This window comes from Oncorhynchus mykiss, chromosome 5 (assembly GCF_013265735.2).
Source record: "Oncorhynchus mykiss isolate Arlee chromosome 5, USDA_OmykA_1.1, whole genome shotgun sequence".
NCBI classification, from domain to species: domain Eukaryota; kingdom Metazoa; phylum Chordata; class Actinopteri; order Salmoniformes; family Salmonidae; genus Oncorhynchus; species Oncorhynchus mykiss.
In genome coordinates, this window is record NC_048569.1 from 27,825,904 (window position 1) to 27,843,903 (window position 18,000).

Genomic DNA, 18,000 nt, shown 5'->3' on the forward strand with positions numbered 1-18,000 from the left:
GGGGTCCACGTCCCGCGCCAGAGCCACCACCGCGGACAGACGCCCACCCAGACCCTCCCCTATAGGTTAAGGTTTTGCGGCCGGAGTCCGCACCTTTGGGGGGGGATACTGTCACGTTCTGACCTTTATTTCCTTCGTTTTTGTATTTATTTAGTATGGTCAGGGCGTGAGTTGGGTGGGCAGTCTATGTTTGTTTTTCTATGATTTGGGGATTTGTATGTTTCGGCCTAGTATGGTTCTCAATCAGAGGCAGGTGTCGTTAGTTGTCTCTGATTGAGAATCATACTTAGGTAGCCTGGGTTGCACTGTTTGTTTGTGGGTGATTGTCTATGTTGATTGCTTGTGTCATCACAGTTCTCATTTAGCTTCACGGTCGTTATTTGTTTATTGTTTTTGTATTCAGTGTTCAGTACTTTCTTGAATTAAATATCAAGATGAACACAAACCATGCCGCGTTTTGGTCCGTCTTTCCTTCAACAGAAGTAAACCGTGACAGTATAGTTATTGTTCATTTCTTTGAAATATTGTTGATAAAATATAATTTACTGCCCTTTCTTGTCCCTTTTAGGAACCCATGCTGAATTTAACTTGAAAATAAAACAATGGTGCCTCTAAAAATCATGATGTGTGTGTGTGTGTGTGTGTGTGTGTGTGTGTGTGTGTGTGTGTGTGTGTGTGTGTGTGTGTGTGTGTGTGTGTGTGTGTGTGTGTGTGCGTGCGTGTGTGTGTGTTTGTGCGTGTGTGTGTTATTGTGTAGAGCTATTTGAACTGCAAATCTACTTTAGTGTGACTGTGTGTGCATGCGTCTATGTTAGAGCGCTGTAAGGGTGTGCATATGTCTTCAGGAGATGTATGTGTTTGAAAACGGCTGAGGTGTGAATGACGGGGTCTAGTCTGTGTGTTTCGCAGGGCACTCCCTTAGCATTCAGCTCTGCCTCTGTAAGGGCTCAATCTCTTTGCCCATCTGGCCTTGGGGGTGTGAGATGTGCTGTGACAGCGGGAGTGATGCAGGTGGCACGTGAACCAGGCCGGCTCATCCTCAACTCTCTCAATATCCCCCCTCTCCTCCCTGGTGGCTGGGCCCTCCTAGGGCTAAGTGACTGCTGGAGAGCATGCCTTATTAATGGCCCCTGGTATGATGCTCTGGCCCAGCGGTTGATAAGCAATCCAACATACATAGACAGACACACACAGTGATAAACTCACACACACACACACACACCATTCTCATTCCCCCCCACACACTTTCGGCTTGAGGAGCGGACCATCCAGCGTGTCCTGACCCAGCAGGGGAGGATTGCCTTCTCACACACACTCTTTTCTTAACTGCACACACAGAGGGAGGGAATCGATTAAAGGCCATTACACTTCTGTGTGGTTGGGGGGATGATAGGGAGGTGGATGATTTGTGTGTAATGACCAAGCATGGCTCTGATTTATGTAGTAGACCTCAAGCTCAAGGACGGACCCAGCAAGAGGGGCTTAAAAACACTCATACCCCTGAACCATCCCAGGGTCAACCCTGAGACACAAACACATGCACGCACAAACAGCAGGATGATTAAGAAGGGTATTGATCAGTGCGCTGGGCTCCCTTTAGGCTGTGTGTGTGCATCCGTAAGGATGGCAGACATGATCTAAACTCACAAGCAGCATCACTGACAGGCAGGAGATGACACACAGTGCTCACACAAACCAACAACGCTCACACGGGAAGATGGGTATCGACCGGTGGAGTCTTGGGGACGAGGAGAAGAATGCCCAATTGCTGTTGAGCACATTGAGGGGGCCAAGTCAGGCTTGTGTTATTGCTTTGTTATTGTGTTATTGTTAGGCCTCCTACTGTGGAATGACGCTGATCTCCTTGTGGTTCATCTAACACTGGGGGCTGAGGGAAGCTGATCCTGGATCTGTGGTAACTACAATTACAAACAATGTGTTGTCTGCAAGCACAAACAGATATAATATTTGACTAAAACCTAATCATGTCAAACCTTGCTTACATTTCTCACATAATATCTCACTATTATGCATGGGAATATTTTGGTCAAACAGATTTCCAAAATTAAAATCACTTGGAGCTGATTTGCTGGTGTTTTTACAGTCTTTTATGCACAACAATATTTTTTCCTCAGACAACTTTGGGGACCTAATAAAATCACCACCAGTTGGGGAACCCTGCTATAGAGTTAATCCAAGGCCATGACTCTGTCTGAACATCCTGCATTATTCATTGACTTGATACTATAATCCATCGCAGCTCTGCATTGCTTCTATTGACGCGCCTATTGAGATGGGTGGGATGCTAAGATAAACTGTCCACCACCCAAAGGAATATGTATAATTCCTCCAATCATTCCTCCAATTCATTTCAAATTAAAAATGTTTCCTGGTCAGGTCATGTCAAGGAAAAAGTCAGGGCACTAAAATTACCAATTCAAAACCAAGTGCTCCAGTCAATTCAAATTCAATAGGATCAAATAATCAAACCAAGAATCTTCCATTCTCCATACATTCATTCAAACTGACATTCTCACATCACCTATACATTCACACACCTCTAACCTATGGCAATAACTGAAAGCTAAGGAGAGAGGAACATTGCTGTTTTCTGTATCTCCACACACCCATATTTTCCCCAGAGAAATAAACTGTTTTCAACCAGTAAGTCCAATACACTATGAGAATGTTATATTTTCAATGGTTATGGCCAGGGGTGTGGGCGGCAGGCACAGCAATAAGCAGGAGGCTGAAAATGCATTGGCTGATAAATGGAATGTAAAGATGAAGATGGCAGCCAGGGAAAAAGCAGGAAAATGCCATTTCATCAACGACATCATTCACAGAGATATGTCAGTCATTTCCAACAGGTCAAGGGAAGGAAAGAGTAGGCTAGTTCAATCACCAGTTTTCATAACATTTACATTTTAGTCATTTAGCAGAGCTTTTTACAGTTAGTGCATTCATTTTAAGATAGCTAGGTGAAACAGCCACATACCTTAGTCATAGTAAATACAATTTTCCTCAATAAAGAAGCTATCAGCAAAGTCAGTGCTAGATGGATCAAGTCAAGTGTGAGTTAGTTCACAAAATGCAAGGGTGTTAGGAAATGGGGGAGGCTGTGGGATTATTTAAGATAGTCTTTGAAAAGGTAGGGTTCCAGATGTTTTCGGGAAGATGGGCAGGGACTCTGCTGTCCTAGCATCAGTGGGGAGCTCATTGAACCATTGGGGTACCAGGACAGCTGATTCTTGACCATTTAATGGCAGGCATCATCTGTTATGAAATTATTGTGGTTCTCACAAATTACATGTCTCACATATTCCCAACTCGATTGTACCTTGACTCATTCTACTGTTCACTTGGATTAGAGTTTGTAGTTGCTGATTTCTCATGCCTGGGTATTAGCAAATAAAGATTTATTTTGGAGGGCATTCTGCCACCTGAAGAAGTAATAAATACCAATATTGATTATTTCATCAGGACCCACTGTGATTTATACCCTCCTCATTAATTACATATTGATTTATTACACAAATTGTGGGCTTGATAATCTATGGGTTTTGGATATAGTGTATTTGTTACCAGCTTGTCACTGAGCTCTGATTCCTGTTAGGGACTAAATATTAAAGCGCTGCTATTTTATTTTCTTGTCTGTGATGAAGCCTGTTTATTTGCAGGAGACCGTTAGTGGTTCTGAAGGCCTTTTGATTCAAATGAGCTTGGGTTCTTCAGTGTGCTGAAGTCAGGCCTTGCCCTGTTCTCTGAGCTGCTATGAGGGCAGGAGTCTGGCACTATGAGGAGAGCAAAAACAAGCTAACATGAAAACAAACAAACACACACACCACACAAACACAGAAAGGGCTAGTCTTGTAAATGAAGCTTGACACAAACAGATGTTTTTTTTTAAGAGAGGCCTCATAGAGAATGGTACAGAAAGAGAGAGGGTGAAAGAGCAAGCGAGAAAGAGATAGATATAGAGAATGAGAGAGAGAGAGAGAGAGAGAAAGAGAGAGAGAGAGAGAGAGAGAGAGAGAGAGAGAGAGAGAGAGAGAGAGAGAGAGAGAGAGAGTACAGCCGTCAAGCCCTATCAGCAGAAACAAAACAAATCCTCACCAGAATCTGGAGAACGTTTGATGGGAGCTGACTTTTCACGCGTTACTTTGCTTGATTTATGTTTTCTCACAGCCACTTTAAGAGTGTGGTGAGGGGGGGAGTAAGGACAGAGATTAGCTTTTTTTTACGTGAGAGAGAGAATTAGTGCTGTCGACACACACCAGGAAAATAGAGCAGTGAATTAAAATCCAACATATCCACAAGAGAACTTAATTAAGTTATGAGGGGTATTAAAATGCCCATGAAGACAGCCAATGCTTCCTAGAGACTAGCTTGCACAGCATGATAACGGACAGCCCCACTCTGCTAACTAGGCTACTGTTACCACTGACTGGCTGCTATGTCAGTTCATGAAATGCTTCTTAGAGGATACTTAGTATGCTAGCATGATAGCAGACAGCCCCAATCTGCAAGCTAGCTACAGTAGGCTACTATTACCACTGACTAACTTCTATGTCATTATCTAAACACAGTTCCTGGCAGAGAAACAGCATAAACGATGGGAGGCTGTCATCTCTGGCTGGTATGATGTTGTGATTGTTGTGTGTATAAATCACTGATGCAGGACAGCTTTCTCTTTGGACTTATCTCCTTTCCTCTCCCCTCGCCGTTAGAGGACATTACTTTGACATTGGGATGACTGAATGTTTGTCCTCATTGTAGACACTTTGTCATTAGCAGTCATGTCACCAATGTAGGCACAGCTTGGAACACTTACATTTAGGTAAACCCCGGTTATTTCAGATAATAGCACTAGTCCATGGGACAATGTTAGAGAAATGCTTATGGTAGTGATTAGAGTGTTATGGAACTATGAGCATAATGCTAATATTAGCATTTGACCTAAAGCAAGCTTTGAGGTTGTTAATTAAATGCTAATGATAGTGTTTCTGATATAAAGAGCTTTCTTATAATGAGAGTAAAGAGACACACAACACTATAAATTGAACAAGAACTATGCATGGGAAGGATGCAGGGTGCTGTACTTGACTAACCTCTGATTAAATGTACTCTTTCAAGTCTGTTAACGAAACGGACGGTTTCTCTCTCCCTCCCTGCTCGCTCTCTCACACATCTCTCTCTCCCTCCCTGCTCGCTCTCTCTCTCTATCTCTCTCTCCCTCCCTGCTCGCTCTCTCACACGTCTCTCTCGCATGCAAATGTTTTTCTCTCGCTCTTCCTCTCGCCCTATCTCTCTCTCCCTCCCTCCCTCTGCATGTTCACTGTTTAGTGTGCGGTCCGTAGTCCTGAATTCCTTTCTAATTTCTTTATATTACTTACACTCCCCCTCTCCTGCCAGAAAGACAATGAAGAGGGTGACTGTGTGGAGAGGCACAGAGGCAAAGGACCAACGGGTCTATGGGTGAGTGAGGACAGGTGGCACTTTATATCCAGAGTAGCGGTGATGATTTACACCTCGTGGTTTCCCCTGCCAAGACAGACAGCTCCCATTATTATCTGACTGTAATCATGTTTTCTCTCCATCTTCAATCTCCTGTTCTCAGAGTGTAATATCCACTGGGTTCACATGTCTACTTGTAAGATGTAAGCCAGGGATGAGTCATAAAGTAATAATGGATGGGCCATGCACTCGGAACTAAAGCTGTCAACATGCTGTGTTTGTGTATATATGTGTGTGTGTGATGAGGAAAGTTAATAAGAGTAGAAAACCGTAGGCTGACCATGTCTCTCTCAGTGTATGGGCATTGGCACAAACATAATGGGACCCCAGCCGTTACAGACAGAATCACACCTGGCTCCCACTACTACTTGACAAGACTCAAGATGTTCTCAAATGTTTTCCACAGAGATCCATATTTACTGTCCTCACTAGCTAATAAAAGGATTGAACTAAAGTCTATGCTTTCCTTTGTTACATCACAGACCCTGGTAGCAGCTACAGAAGCAGGAGAAGCTAATTTTCGGACAAAAGGGGAAATATCAGACCTATTAGAATGGAGCCAGCCAAAGGTTAAAGACACAGTAGAAGTCTACGTGTTGCTGTCATGGGCTGAATACATAAATGTTTGTGGGGGTGAAGTGCTTTCTCACCAATTACCATAATAAGAGCTTAGAAGGTATTTGATTTCCACATAACCCATAACCCGCCACAATCTGCAGTTTGGAAAATGTACAAAAAATCTGCCTGCAGCGTATATATTTATTTTCATGGTGTAAAAACTCAAATCTACAGCAACACTGAAAGCCAAACAGTTGCAAACAATTTATCATAAATAAATATGCATTATTGTAATACATTTGGTTGTCTAGAGTCACTTGCTGATGTACAGTATCCATTCGCTTTTTAAAAGGATTATCCTGTGTCCAAACTCAATTACCTTCTCAATCATGGAAAGTACCGAAAGCTCTATTAGCCAAATTACAGCCAATTAAGAAGTGCAAGCTTAGTGTTAAAACAAAGCAGAGAGGTTTGGGCTTTCAACATGGAATTTCAGCTTGTTCACCTCACTACTCAGACACACCACTTTCAAAATGGCCTCCTAGCTTCACAGCCAACGCAAAATGATCATATCATTAAAAGGTAAAAAATTCCTATTATTTACGCCTGTAAGAGCAATTTGACTTTCCTCTGCTTTTTCCAGACGCAGGCAGTAGACTGAGACAAAGACATCAAAGCATTAGAGCGGGGGGAAATCGATGATATGAGTGTTTAGAATTGCAAAGATAGGTAAAAAACACTAGGTACAGCAGGTGTCAGGCTTGGAGAGACGAGAGACAAAGCCTCCTGCAGAGTGCAGTCAGCTATGTGAGGTAAAGCTGCACACACACACACACACACACACACACACACACACACACACACACACACACACACACACACACACACACACACACACACACACACACACTCTTTTTGGTTCCTCTGGGGCTCCACTCACCATGGCCAGTGGCACAATGCCACCCAGGTCCTGTGGTGCCAGGCGGATGAGGGTTTGGACCTCGTCAGTGAGGGAGCGAGTTAGAGGGTACTCCACCTGCCACGTCACCACCCGGCTGCCCTGCGGGTCCAGCAGCCCGTTCACCTCCAGATCCACCTGGAGGACCTTCTGGTAGCCCGTCTCTGGCCTGGGGGAGAAGGGAGAAGAGGTAAACAGAGGTGGTTTTTATTTGTCTGCCAAGTGATCTTTGGTGTTTAGAAAAGGTGTTATGATGCATTGGCATTATTATCATCAGTGAGACAAAAAGAGATGCTAATATAGAAGGGAAAAGGTGCCACATAGACAAGTATTTAAAAAAAAAAAAAGAGCTGTTACATGTATCTAATGAAAACCCAACCAGAGTTTAGTTCAATTCTGCCACACACTCCCCCAGAAGCATGAGGGAGATAAAAGCAATTGACTTTTGATCCTCCTTGGCAAAGCATAACACTGACTCTCCACTGATTGTGATGCAAACAAAGACGCGGAAAAACAATGAATACAAAAATCCTAAACGTATTTCATTTGCTGAGCCTTCTATTTGATCAGGCTGCATGACTGTCTGTCACCTGGCATTCTTTATCTAGATAAAACTAGATACAAAACATCCCTGGCAAACAAACAAAGGTGCATTTGGAATCCTAAAACTACAACTTGCGCCAGGGTCCTGAAACTTGCTGTCAATGCCAAGTATTACTTAGAAACAAACCCTCTTGTGTAACTGTTGATGCTTTTGTTAAGTGGAGTATGATATGCCTCTTAGTGTTCAAGGAAAGTGCTCACTGACACAGATAGGCATTACACAATCTACAGGAGAATGAGTTGGTTGGAAACTGATGGCTGTATTGTATTGTACTGGGTTGGCGCCCCCCCCCGTAGCGGAGATCTTTGTGAGCTTTACTCGGGCCTTGTCTCAGGATGGTACGTTGGTGGTTGAAGATATCCCTCTAGTGGTGTGGGGGCTGTGCTTTGGCAGAGTGGGTGTGGTTATATCCTTCCTGTTTGGCCCTGTCCGGGGGTATCATCGGATAAGGCCACGGTGTCTCCTGACCCGTCCTGTCTCAGCCTCCAGTATTTATGCTGCAGTAGTTTATGTGTCAGGGGGCTAGGGTCAGTTTGTTATATCTGGAGTACTTCTCCTGTCTTATCCGGTGTCCTGTGTGAATTTAAGTATGCTCTCTCTAATTCTCTCTTTCTCTCTTTATTTCTTTCTCTCTCTCGTAGGACCTGAGCCCTAGGACCATGCCTCAGGACTACCTGGCATGATGACTCCTTGCTGTCCCCAGTCCACCTGGCCGTGCTGCTGCTCCAGTTTCAACTGTTCTGCCTGCGGCTATGGAATCCTGACCTTTTCACCGGACGTGCGACCTGTCCCAGACCTATTATCTGACCATGCTGGTCATTTATGAACATTTGAACATCTTGGCCATGTTCTGTTATAATCTCCACCCGGCACAGCCAGAAGAGGACTGGCCACCCCTCATAGCTTGGTTCCTCTCTAGGTTTCTTCCTAGGTTTTGGCCTTTCTAGGGAGTTTTTCCTAGCCAATGAGCTTCAACACCTGCACTGATTGCTGTTTAGGGTTTTAGGCTGGGTTTCTGTACAGCACTTTGAGATATCAGCTGATGTACGAAGGGCTATATAAATACATTTGATTTGATTTGATATTGTACCAGCTAAGTTGTGTCCTTATTGTCATATTGTGCAACAGGAGCAATGCCACAATCCACAAGGCGAGAACACTGAGATCCAAGGTCTTGGAGCCGAACATTCTAGCAGAGTATATTTTCCATTTGAGACTCCCAGAAGCTGTTCTAGTTAAGCATTTCAGTTACACACACACTTCAAGGACTGGTCGTGAGATCAATGTGTACTGAGAGCTTATGGTTGCAGAGTTTTGGAGGACAGACTGCAACATATGCGGGAACAGCACTGCAAAAATATTTTCTTGGGCAAGACAGAAAAGCTCAATCATAAAAAGATACTGTGTACTTATCTTGTTCCTTTTCTATTCTGTTCAAATCCATTTTGACACACACACTCTCCCCATGCAGCGTCCAGCAGAGGGCAGTATGTGAACTGGTGGCTGGAATTGCCATAGCATGTGTTGAGGATTATAAATGGCTGCAGTCTGCTGGCTAGAGAGGTCAAGCCTGCTTCCCTCTGTGTCTCATTATAAACATAACCATACTTTGCCCTTTCAATGCATCCGGAGAGAGGTAGCAACATTTCCATAGAACACTAGTCTAACTGAACAAAGCACAGAGTCAGCTACCAGCTGCTTTTTCTGCTGCTGCTTCTTCAAGATGCATGCCTGAGACAAACACTGAAAACAATAGAATAAGTGACACAATAGTGTAGTTACTGTGTTTATTTAATTAGACAAGTCAGTTAAGAACAAATTCTTCTTTACAATGACTGCCTAACCCGGCCAAACCTAATGACAGTGGGCCAATTGTGCACCGCCCTATGGGACTCCCAATCACAGCTGGTTGTGATACAGCCTGGTATTGAACCAGGGTCTGTAGTGCCATCTCAAGCACTCAAGTGCCTTAGACCAGTGTGCCACTCCGGAGACCCTGAGTTTGAGAGTGATGTGTCAAGAGGCTTTTCCTGGATCGTCGGGCTGTATCGACCTGTGTGTCAACGAGCTAACAGCAGTCAAGAATATACACATGCATTGATGAATATACACACACGCTTACATATCCAGGTCACCTATGATACATGTCAGTATTTGACGTCCGTCCATGTCTGAGGACATTGGGTGATGACTTGGGAACTGGAGAAACAGTGAGCGCTATTAAATACAAGTAGGTTTCAGTTTTGCTAGGGCATTGTGGACAGGGATGGAGGATGGGTGTTTGCATCGGCCACCAGTGCCAAAAGCAGTATGTTTGAATCTAGCAATAAAAAGTAGCTTTTGAGATTTTTGTTTTAAGCCTATCCCAAACCTTATCCCTTACCTTAACCATTCACAGCTAATAATGAACCTTACAATTTCAGAGTTAATGCCTAAACTTAACCCTGAGCTTAAACATTTGGAGTTTTGGTGGCAAAGGGTGCATGTTCGAATCCAGCGATAGAAAGTTGTTTTTGATATTTTTGTTTTAAGCCTATCACAAACCTTAACCCTTACCTTAACCATTCAGAGTTAATACTTAACCTTAAGATTTTGGAGTTAATGCCTTAGCTGTAAAATTTGGAGTTTATACCTAAACTTAACCTTAAACACTTAGAAATTTGACGTTTGGAATAACTTCGAAATTTGACGTTTGAGAAACATGGATGAACGTCTAATTCTGACGTGAGACTGTGAGAGCTAGTTGCCCTTAAAAAAGCATGCGTGCAAAAACGTATACACACAATAACTCATTTTTCAGCTTAGTGAGATTCTTCTCTATCAGAGAGCTGTGGTGACAAAGGACTCCAGGAAGGAACGAAAGTATGACAGATTGAAATTACAGCCCTTCAAAAATTAAATAGTAAGATGGAATCTACTCAACAGGAAGGGCCTGGGTAGCAGCGGTGTGTGTTCTTTAAGCCTAACACCTTTATGAATGGGGCTGAGAAAACACAGGGAAAAAAAACTATTTTCCTTGGAGACTCTAGGAGGATTCTTTCTGGCGAGCAGATTTTTGGTTAGCAGTGACAACAATGATACATCAAAGAACAGAGTCAATTCCAACACAAAGCCGCCAAGCTGTGAAGCAGACTGTTTGTGCCGTGCCGCTGCGTACCTGTTTGGATTGTGAGTGTGTATGTGTGTTTGTGGTGGGGAGGAATTAAACAGGGCCTTTGAAGTAGAGGCAGATGAGATGTAGCCAGGCAGGCATGAGCGCTAATCATTGGAGGAATCTCAATTCCAATAGGTCAAAGGTAAGGGCTGGTGCTCTGTGGTGAGCTGGAAGTTGGCTGAGGCCAAGACTCAGCAGGACAGTGGCAAAGATAGAGTGCTTCTGTCTGGGGCAGTTCTGGAAGGTTCAGCCCCCCCACTGGGGGAGCAGGGAACTCAATCAGAGAGCCAGCATGGGGGCCAAGACCTGGAGCTTTACAGGATGGAAGTGGGCAGTTGAAACATGCGCACACACTCACACGTGCATGCACACACATACACATACACACACACACACAAACACACACGCACACCCATAAGGATCATATCACCTCCACCTTACCTGTCACCCTAGACCCACTTGAATTTGCTTACCACCCCAATAGGTCCACAGACTATGCAATCGCCATCACACTAATCACTGCCCTATCCCATCTGGACAAGGAACACCTATGTAAGAATGCTGTTCATCGACCATAGCTCAGCATTCAACACCATAGTAAACTCCGAGCTCATCATTAAGCTCAAGGCCCCCGGGTCTAAACCCCACCCTGTGCAATTGTACTTCCCGATCGGGCCGCCCCCAGGTGGTGAAGATAGGAAACTTTGCTGATAATCAACACTGTGGCACCACAAGGGTGCGAACGCAGCCCCCTCCTGTACTCCCTATTTACCCATGACTGCTTAGCCATGCATGCCTCAAACTCAATCATCAAGTTTGCAGATGACACAACAGTAGTAGGCTTGATTACCAACAACAACTTGATAGACTACAGAGAGGGCTCTGGGAGTGTGGTGTCAGGAAAATAACCTCTCACTCAACGTCAGCAAAACAAAGGAGATGGTCGTGGACTTCAGGAAACAGCAGAGGGAGCACCCCCCTATTCACATCGATGGGACAGCAGTGGAGAACGAGGAAAGATTTAAGTTCCTCAGCGTACATATCACTGGCAAACTGAAATGTTCCACCCACACAAATAGTGTGGTGAAGAAAGTGCAACAGCGCCTCTTCAATCTCAGGAGGCTGAAGAAATTTGGCTTGTCACCTAAAACCTTCACAAACTTTTAAAGATGCACAATTGAGAGCATCCTGTCGGGCTGCATCACCGCCTGAAATGGAAACCGCACCCCCCACAACCGCAGGGCTCTCCAGGGGGTGGTGCGGTCTGCACAGCGCATCACCAGGGGCAAACTACCTGCCCTCCAGGACACCTACAGCACCCTATGTCACAAGAATGCCAAAAAGATCATCAATCAAGGACAACAACCACCCGAGCCACTGCCTGTTCACCCCACTACCATCCAGAAGGCGAGGTCAGTACATGTGCATCAAAGCTTGGACAGAGAGAGTGAAAAACAGCTTCTATCTCAGTTCATCAGACTGTGAAATGGCCATCACTAGCACAGAGAGGCTGCTGCCTACATACACAGACTTGAAATCATTGGCCACTTTAATAATAAATGGAACAGTAGTCACTTTAATAATGTCCCTTTAATAATGTTTACATATCTTGCATTACTCATCTCATATGTATATACTGTATTCTATACTATCTACTGTATCTTAGTCTATGCCTCTCTGATATTGCTCATCCATATATTTATATATTCTTAATTCCATTCCTTCACTTAGATTTGTGTGTATTAGTTATTTGTTGTGAAATTGTTACATTTTACTTATTAGATATTGCTGCACTGTCGGAACTAGAAGCTCAAGCGTGTTGTTACATCCACAATAAAATAAAACCAATGCAATGTGATTTGATTTGATTTGAAACCAACATAATCCCACAGGCTGCAGAGGGCAGAAGGAGGAAATATCAAATATTGGAGAAAAGGCCGTTTGAAATATTACCAGATACTGATCATCTTTAATGAAGAGGATGGGACTGGAACTGCATCTTGTATGTATGCGATGTGTGCTTGAGTGAACATATATTGAATGTGTGTGCATGCATATGGATCCGAGGGTGTAGTGGTAGTTACTGCTCCCAGAAGAAGACAAAGTAGCAGGGTACAGGAAGTGACACGGCGGGGCCAGGATGTTATTTACTCAATGCTTTCAAATGAAGTACAGTATAGCAATAAGGTCATTGTTGAGTAATACACCCAACATCACTGCATGTCTGCCCTGTCAGAGTGTTTGCTGTGATCTCCCTCCACTTGTGTCAAAAAAACTGAGTCCTAACAGCAATGTGGTTCAGAGAAAGGACTGGGTTACATTCCCTGCTCCTCTGATCTTCTCATCCAGTACATGTTCTATGTGTGTTTAATATTGTCATATTGTAATATGTAAATGTAAAATTGAATCAGTTTGCAGCCTAGGTGAAGAGGAAGCCTATTAGAGAGTCAGAATTTATCCAGAGCAAGGTCCTACAAAAGGCAATGAATTAATACTTAAACTATTCATTACTCCCCAGCATATTTACTCTGACACTGAACTTAAATTCTCAGTAGTTCTCAGCCATGACAACACTAATACCATAGAGGAGTGTTGTTGTTAGAAAGAGTCATTGTTTAAATGTTACCAGACATCACATGAATATGGACACCAAAGCCGGAAGGAAGCCAATACCCATCAGGCTATTGGTTGAAGGTGTAATGGGAGAGCCAATGAGCTGTGGGCTATGGAGGGTCCGAAGAGGGTCCGCAATGACATCAATCAACCCCAGAACACCAACAAGCCAATCCAGTTGTATCTCCAGTGCCTGTTGGTGACTCGGCTATGAACAACTGTGAGACTCTAGTGAGACTCCAGTGAGAGTGTAAAGAGACTCCAGTGAGACTCCAGTGAGAGTGTGGTGAGACTCCAGTGAGACTCCAGTGAGAGTGTGGTGAGACTCCAGTGAGACTCCAGTGAGAGTGTGGTGAGACACCAGTGAGACTCCAGTGAGACTCCAGTGAGAGTGTGGTGAGACTCCAGTGAGACTCCAGTGAGAGTGTGGTGAGACTTCAGTGAGAATCCAGTGAGAGTGTGGTGAGACTCCAGTGAGACTCCAGTGAGAGTGTGGTGAGACTCCAGTGAGACTCCAGTGAGAGTGTAGTGAGACTCATGAGACTTGCCCTCAGGTCTGCTACAGTAATATGGGAAAACACAAGGGTCTAATTAGTATGCCAATGTTTCATGTTGTATGTCTATATATGCATGATGTATGTACCTACCTTCTCATTTGCCGGGCTCGTCCAGCATAATTGCCCCTTGTGGAATAAATTAAGTATTTAGAATTTAGTTAAATTGAGGGTAATGGATATAAAGTGACGCCGCAGCAGCCAGTCTGTGTCCCTCTCAGGAGAGTGTTCATGCCACATTACTGTCCATAATTATGTTCAGGCATGTTCCCAGTGAGCTGGACAGACTGGGAGTAGAGAACTCCATGATGGGGCTAGGCCAGGGCAGGGCAGCTGATGAGCTATGGCTGTCCTTGAGCAGATAGATAGAGATTAGTGGAGCAGGTACTACAGTAAGCCAAGCCAGATCATGGCTGCATTATAAAATGCCAAGGACACCTGTCTTAGTGAATGACTGGTATACACCACTACAGACGGTGTTGAAGTAATTTATGTACAAGTGAACAAAAGGCAAAGTGCTCAATCATGTCAGAAAGCAAAACCAAACACTGACAAGCTGTGTATCCCATAGCCATCTGTAATCATACAACACCCAGAGCACCCTTAGAGCAGCACCTGTCACCCATAAAAAGTAAGACATCATATATCCTCCTTAATGCTACCCTAAAGAGACAATAATGCAAGGTCATTATAGTAAATTAAAACTACACTGAAACTATTAACATCAACTCCAAAACTAACTCAAATTAAATTCATTATGTTCCGTTTTATTTAGATTTAGTAAATGTTTTGGCAACATTTTTATGGGATTTTCAAGATCCTGAATCTGGTGGTTCACATTGAGATTTACTTTCATTTAAAGACTCAGAGAGGTGACATTGCCACGAGCAACACCACAGATATTGGTCGCATTCCCCTGCTGAGACATTACATGCATCAACCAATGGTTGCATACCACATCATCGACTGTGCAGTCGGTCACCAGGTTGCTATAAAATGTTGGTCGTGTTCCTCTGTTGATGCATGCCAGATCTTACAATGCCTAGATAGGTATCAGCTAACCACATCATATGGTATAGCAGTGTGGTGCCCGACTGCACAGTCAATGACGTGGCATGCAACCATGATGTGGTTAGCTGATACGCAAAATACTAGGGATGTAACAATTCACCGATACGCATCGGTCCACGGTTCAAATCTTTAAGATAAACTACATGACCAAAAGTATCTGGGCATCTGGTCGTCAAACATCTCATTCCATAATCATGGGCATTAACATGGAGTTGTTACCCCTTTTGTTTCTACAACAGCCTCCACTCTTCTGGGAAGACTTTCCACTAGATGTTGGAACAGTGCTGTGGGGACTTGCTTACTTTTAACCACAAGAGCATTGAGGTCGGCCACTGATGTTGGGCGATTAGGCATGGCGAAGGTGTTCAATGGGATTGATGTCGGGGCATCTTACAGGACAGTCAAATTCTTCCACACCGATCTCGACAAACAATTTCTGTATGAACCTTGCTTTGTGCACAGGGCAATTGTCATGCTGAAACAGGAAAGGGCCTTAACCAAACTGTTGCCACAAAGTTGGAAGCACAGAATCATCTAGAATGTCATTGTATGCTGTAGCATTGAGATGTTCCTTCACTGGAGCTAAGCCCGAACCATGAAAAACAGCCCCAGATCATTATTCCTCCTCTACCAAACGTTACAGTTGGCAATATGCATTCGGGCAGGTAGCGTTCTCCTGGCATCGATCAAACCCAGATTAGTCCGTCGGACTGCTTGGCAAGCTGACCAACGAGAGGTTCACCTTCAGCATTCAAATGTTTGTATAATGGCTTGCGCAATATTAGGCTTTATTAGTTGAGTGACAACCAATGTCATTTGCTAGGTTATTATCAAATGCGCCGTTGAAAATAATTTTTACTGGAATAAAGTAGCCTAAGCTATCGCCAGAGACACAACTCTCATCTGGCTATAACATACCTGCTGATCTTGGTTCAGGCTACATTAGTGTTTATTTGTTTATTTAACTTCTTATGGCTGCAGGGGCAGTATTGAGTTGCTTGGATGAAAGGTGCCCAGAAGTGCCCAGAGTAAATGGCCTGCTCCTCAGTCCCAGTTGCAAATATATGCATATAAAAAAACACTCTGAAGTTTCTAAAACTGTTTGAATGATGTCTGTGAGTATAACATAACTCATATGGCAGGGAAAAACCTGAGAAAAAATCCAAACAGGAAGGGAGAAATCTGAGGTTGGTCGATTTTCAACCCAGCCCCTATTGAATTCACAGTGGGATATGGATGCACTTCCTAGGGCTTCCACTAGATGTCAACCGTCTTTAGAAATTTGAATGAGGCTTCTACTGTGTTGTGGGGCTGAATTGGAGCTGAATGAACCAGGTGTCTGGCAGAGAGCCCAGGGCTGGTCACGTGCAATTCACATGATAGCGACCTGCGTTCCATGGCTTCTCTACACACAAAGAAATTATCCGGTTTGAACTTTAATGAAGATTTATGATAACAACACCCTAAAGCTTGATTCTATACTTAGTTTGATAAGTTTCTTCGACCTGTAATATAACATTTTGAAGTTTTCGTCCGACGTTCGGATGGACCTGCATGAGCGTCTAGATTTGTGTACTAAATGCGTTAACAAAAGTAGCTACTTGGACATAAATAATGGACATTATCGAACAAATAAAGCATTTATTGTGGAACTGTGATTCCTGTGAGTGCATTCTGATGAAGATCATCAAAGGTAAGGGAATATTTATAATGTGATTTTAGATTTCTGTTGATTCCAACATGGCAGATAATTGTATTTATTTTCTGAGCGCCGTTCTCAGATTATTGCATGGTTTGCTTTTTCCGTAAAGTTATTTTGAAATCTGACACAGCGGTTGCATTAAGGAGAGGTATATCTATAATTCCATGTGTATAACTTGTATTTTCATCTACATTTATGATGAGTATTTCTGTTGAATTGTTGTGGCTATGCAAAATCACTGGATATTTTTGGAACTAGTGAACGTAACGCGCCAATGTAAACTCAGATTTGTTTATATAAATATGAACTCTATCAAACAAAACATACATGTATTGTGTAACATGAAGTCCTATGAGTGTCATCTGATGAAGATCATCAAAGGTTAGTGATTCATTTTATCTCTATTTGTGCTTTTTGTGACTCCTCTCTTTGGCTGGAAAAATGGCTGGGTTTTTCTGTGAGTTGGTGGTCACCTAACATAATCGTTTGTGGTACTTTCGCTGTAAAGCCTATTTTAAATCGGACACTGTGGTGGGATTAACAACAAGATGACCTTTAAAACGGTATAAGATCCATGTATGTTTGAGGAATTTTAATTATGAGAATTCTGTTGTTTTGAATTTGGCGCCCTGAACTTATATATCATCCCCTTAACGGGATTGCAGCCCTAAAAATTAACAAGCAGTGTATAAAGTATTTTTTTTACATATACAGGGTAAAGTTGACAATTTCATAATGAGGACAGCAATGACTTTTGCTACCCATGCAGTTGAAGCGGGAGGGGAATAAAAGTCCAACGTCCAAACAGTCTAAACCATTTGATTTGATTTGTGTGTATTAGGTAGTTGTTGGGGAATTGTTAGATTACCCCTTAACATCTGCTAACCATATGTATTTGACAAATATAATTCGATTTGATTTGATTTTGAGCCATGGGTGAAATCCAAAGTTGTGCAAATGTTTAAAGAAAAATAATAATACATTACTAACTCAAATACTTTGAATCTGCAAAAAAAGAAAAATTAATGTAACATTGCCCCCCATATCTCATAGTAGTGTAGTAGATTCCCAGTTTCCTTTATGGCTCAGCTCAGATAGACATGTACATAATTGACACACACACCCAGCTCAGAGAGAAGTCAGCTAAGCCAGATCCAGCTCAGAGAGAAGTCAGCTCAGACAGATCGAGCTCAGAGAGAATTCAGCTCAGACAGATCCAGCTCAGAGAGGTCAGCTCAGACAGATCCAGCTCATGGAGAACCAGTTTAT

The 18,000-nt window shown here is 43.2% G+C and overlaps 1 protein-coding gene across 1 annotated transcript in view; it reads right to left on the bottom strand.

Moving 5' to 3' along the window:
* The window catches only part of LOC110522892 (transmembrane protein 132C-like), a 179,884-nt gene that overhangs the window by 61,049 nt on the left and 100,835 nt on the right, over nt 1-18,000 (bottom strand). Inside the window, exon 4 of the mRNA XM_036977176.1 lies at nt 7,016-7,202. Coding sequence (XP_036833071.1) covers nt 7,016-7,202 — 187 coding nt within the window. The remainder of the gene's footprint in view (nt 1-7,015; nt 7,203-18,000) is intronic.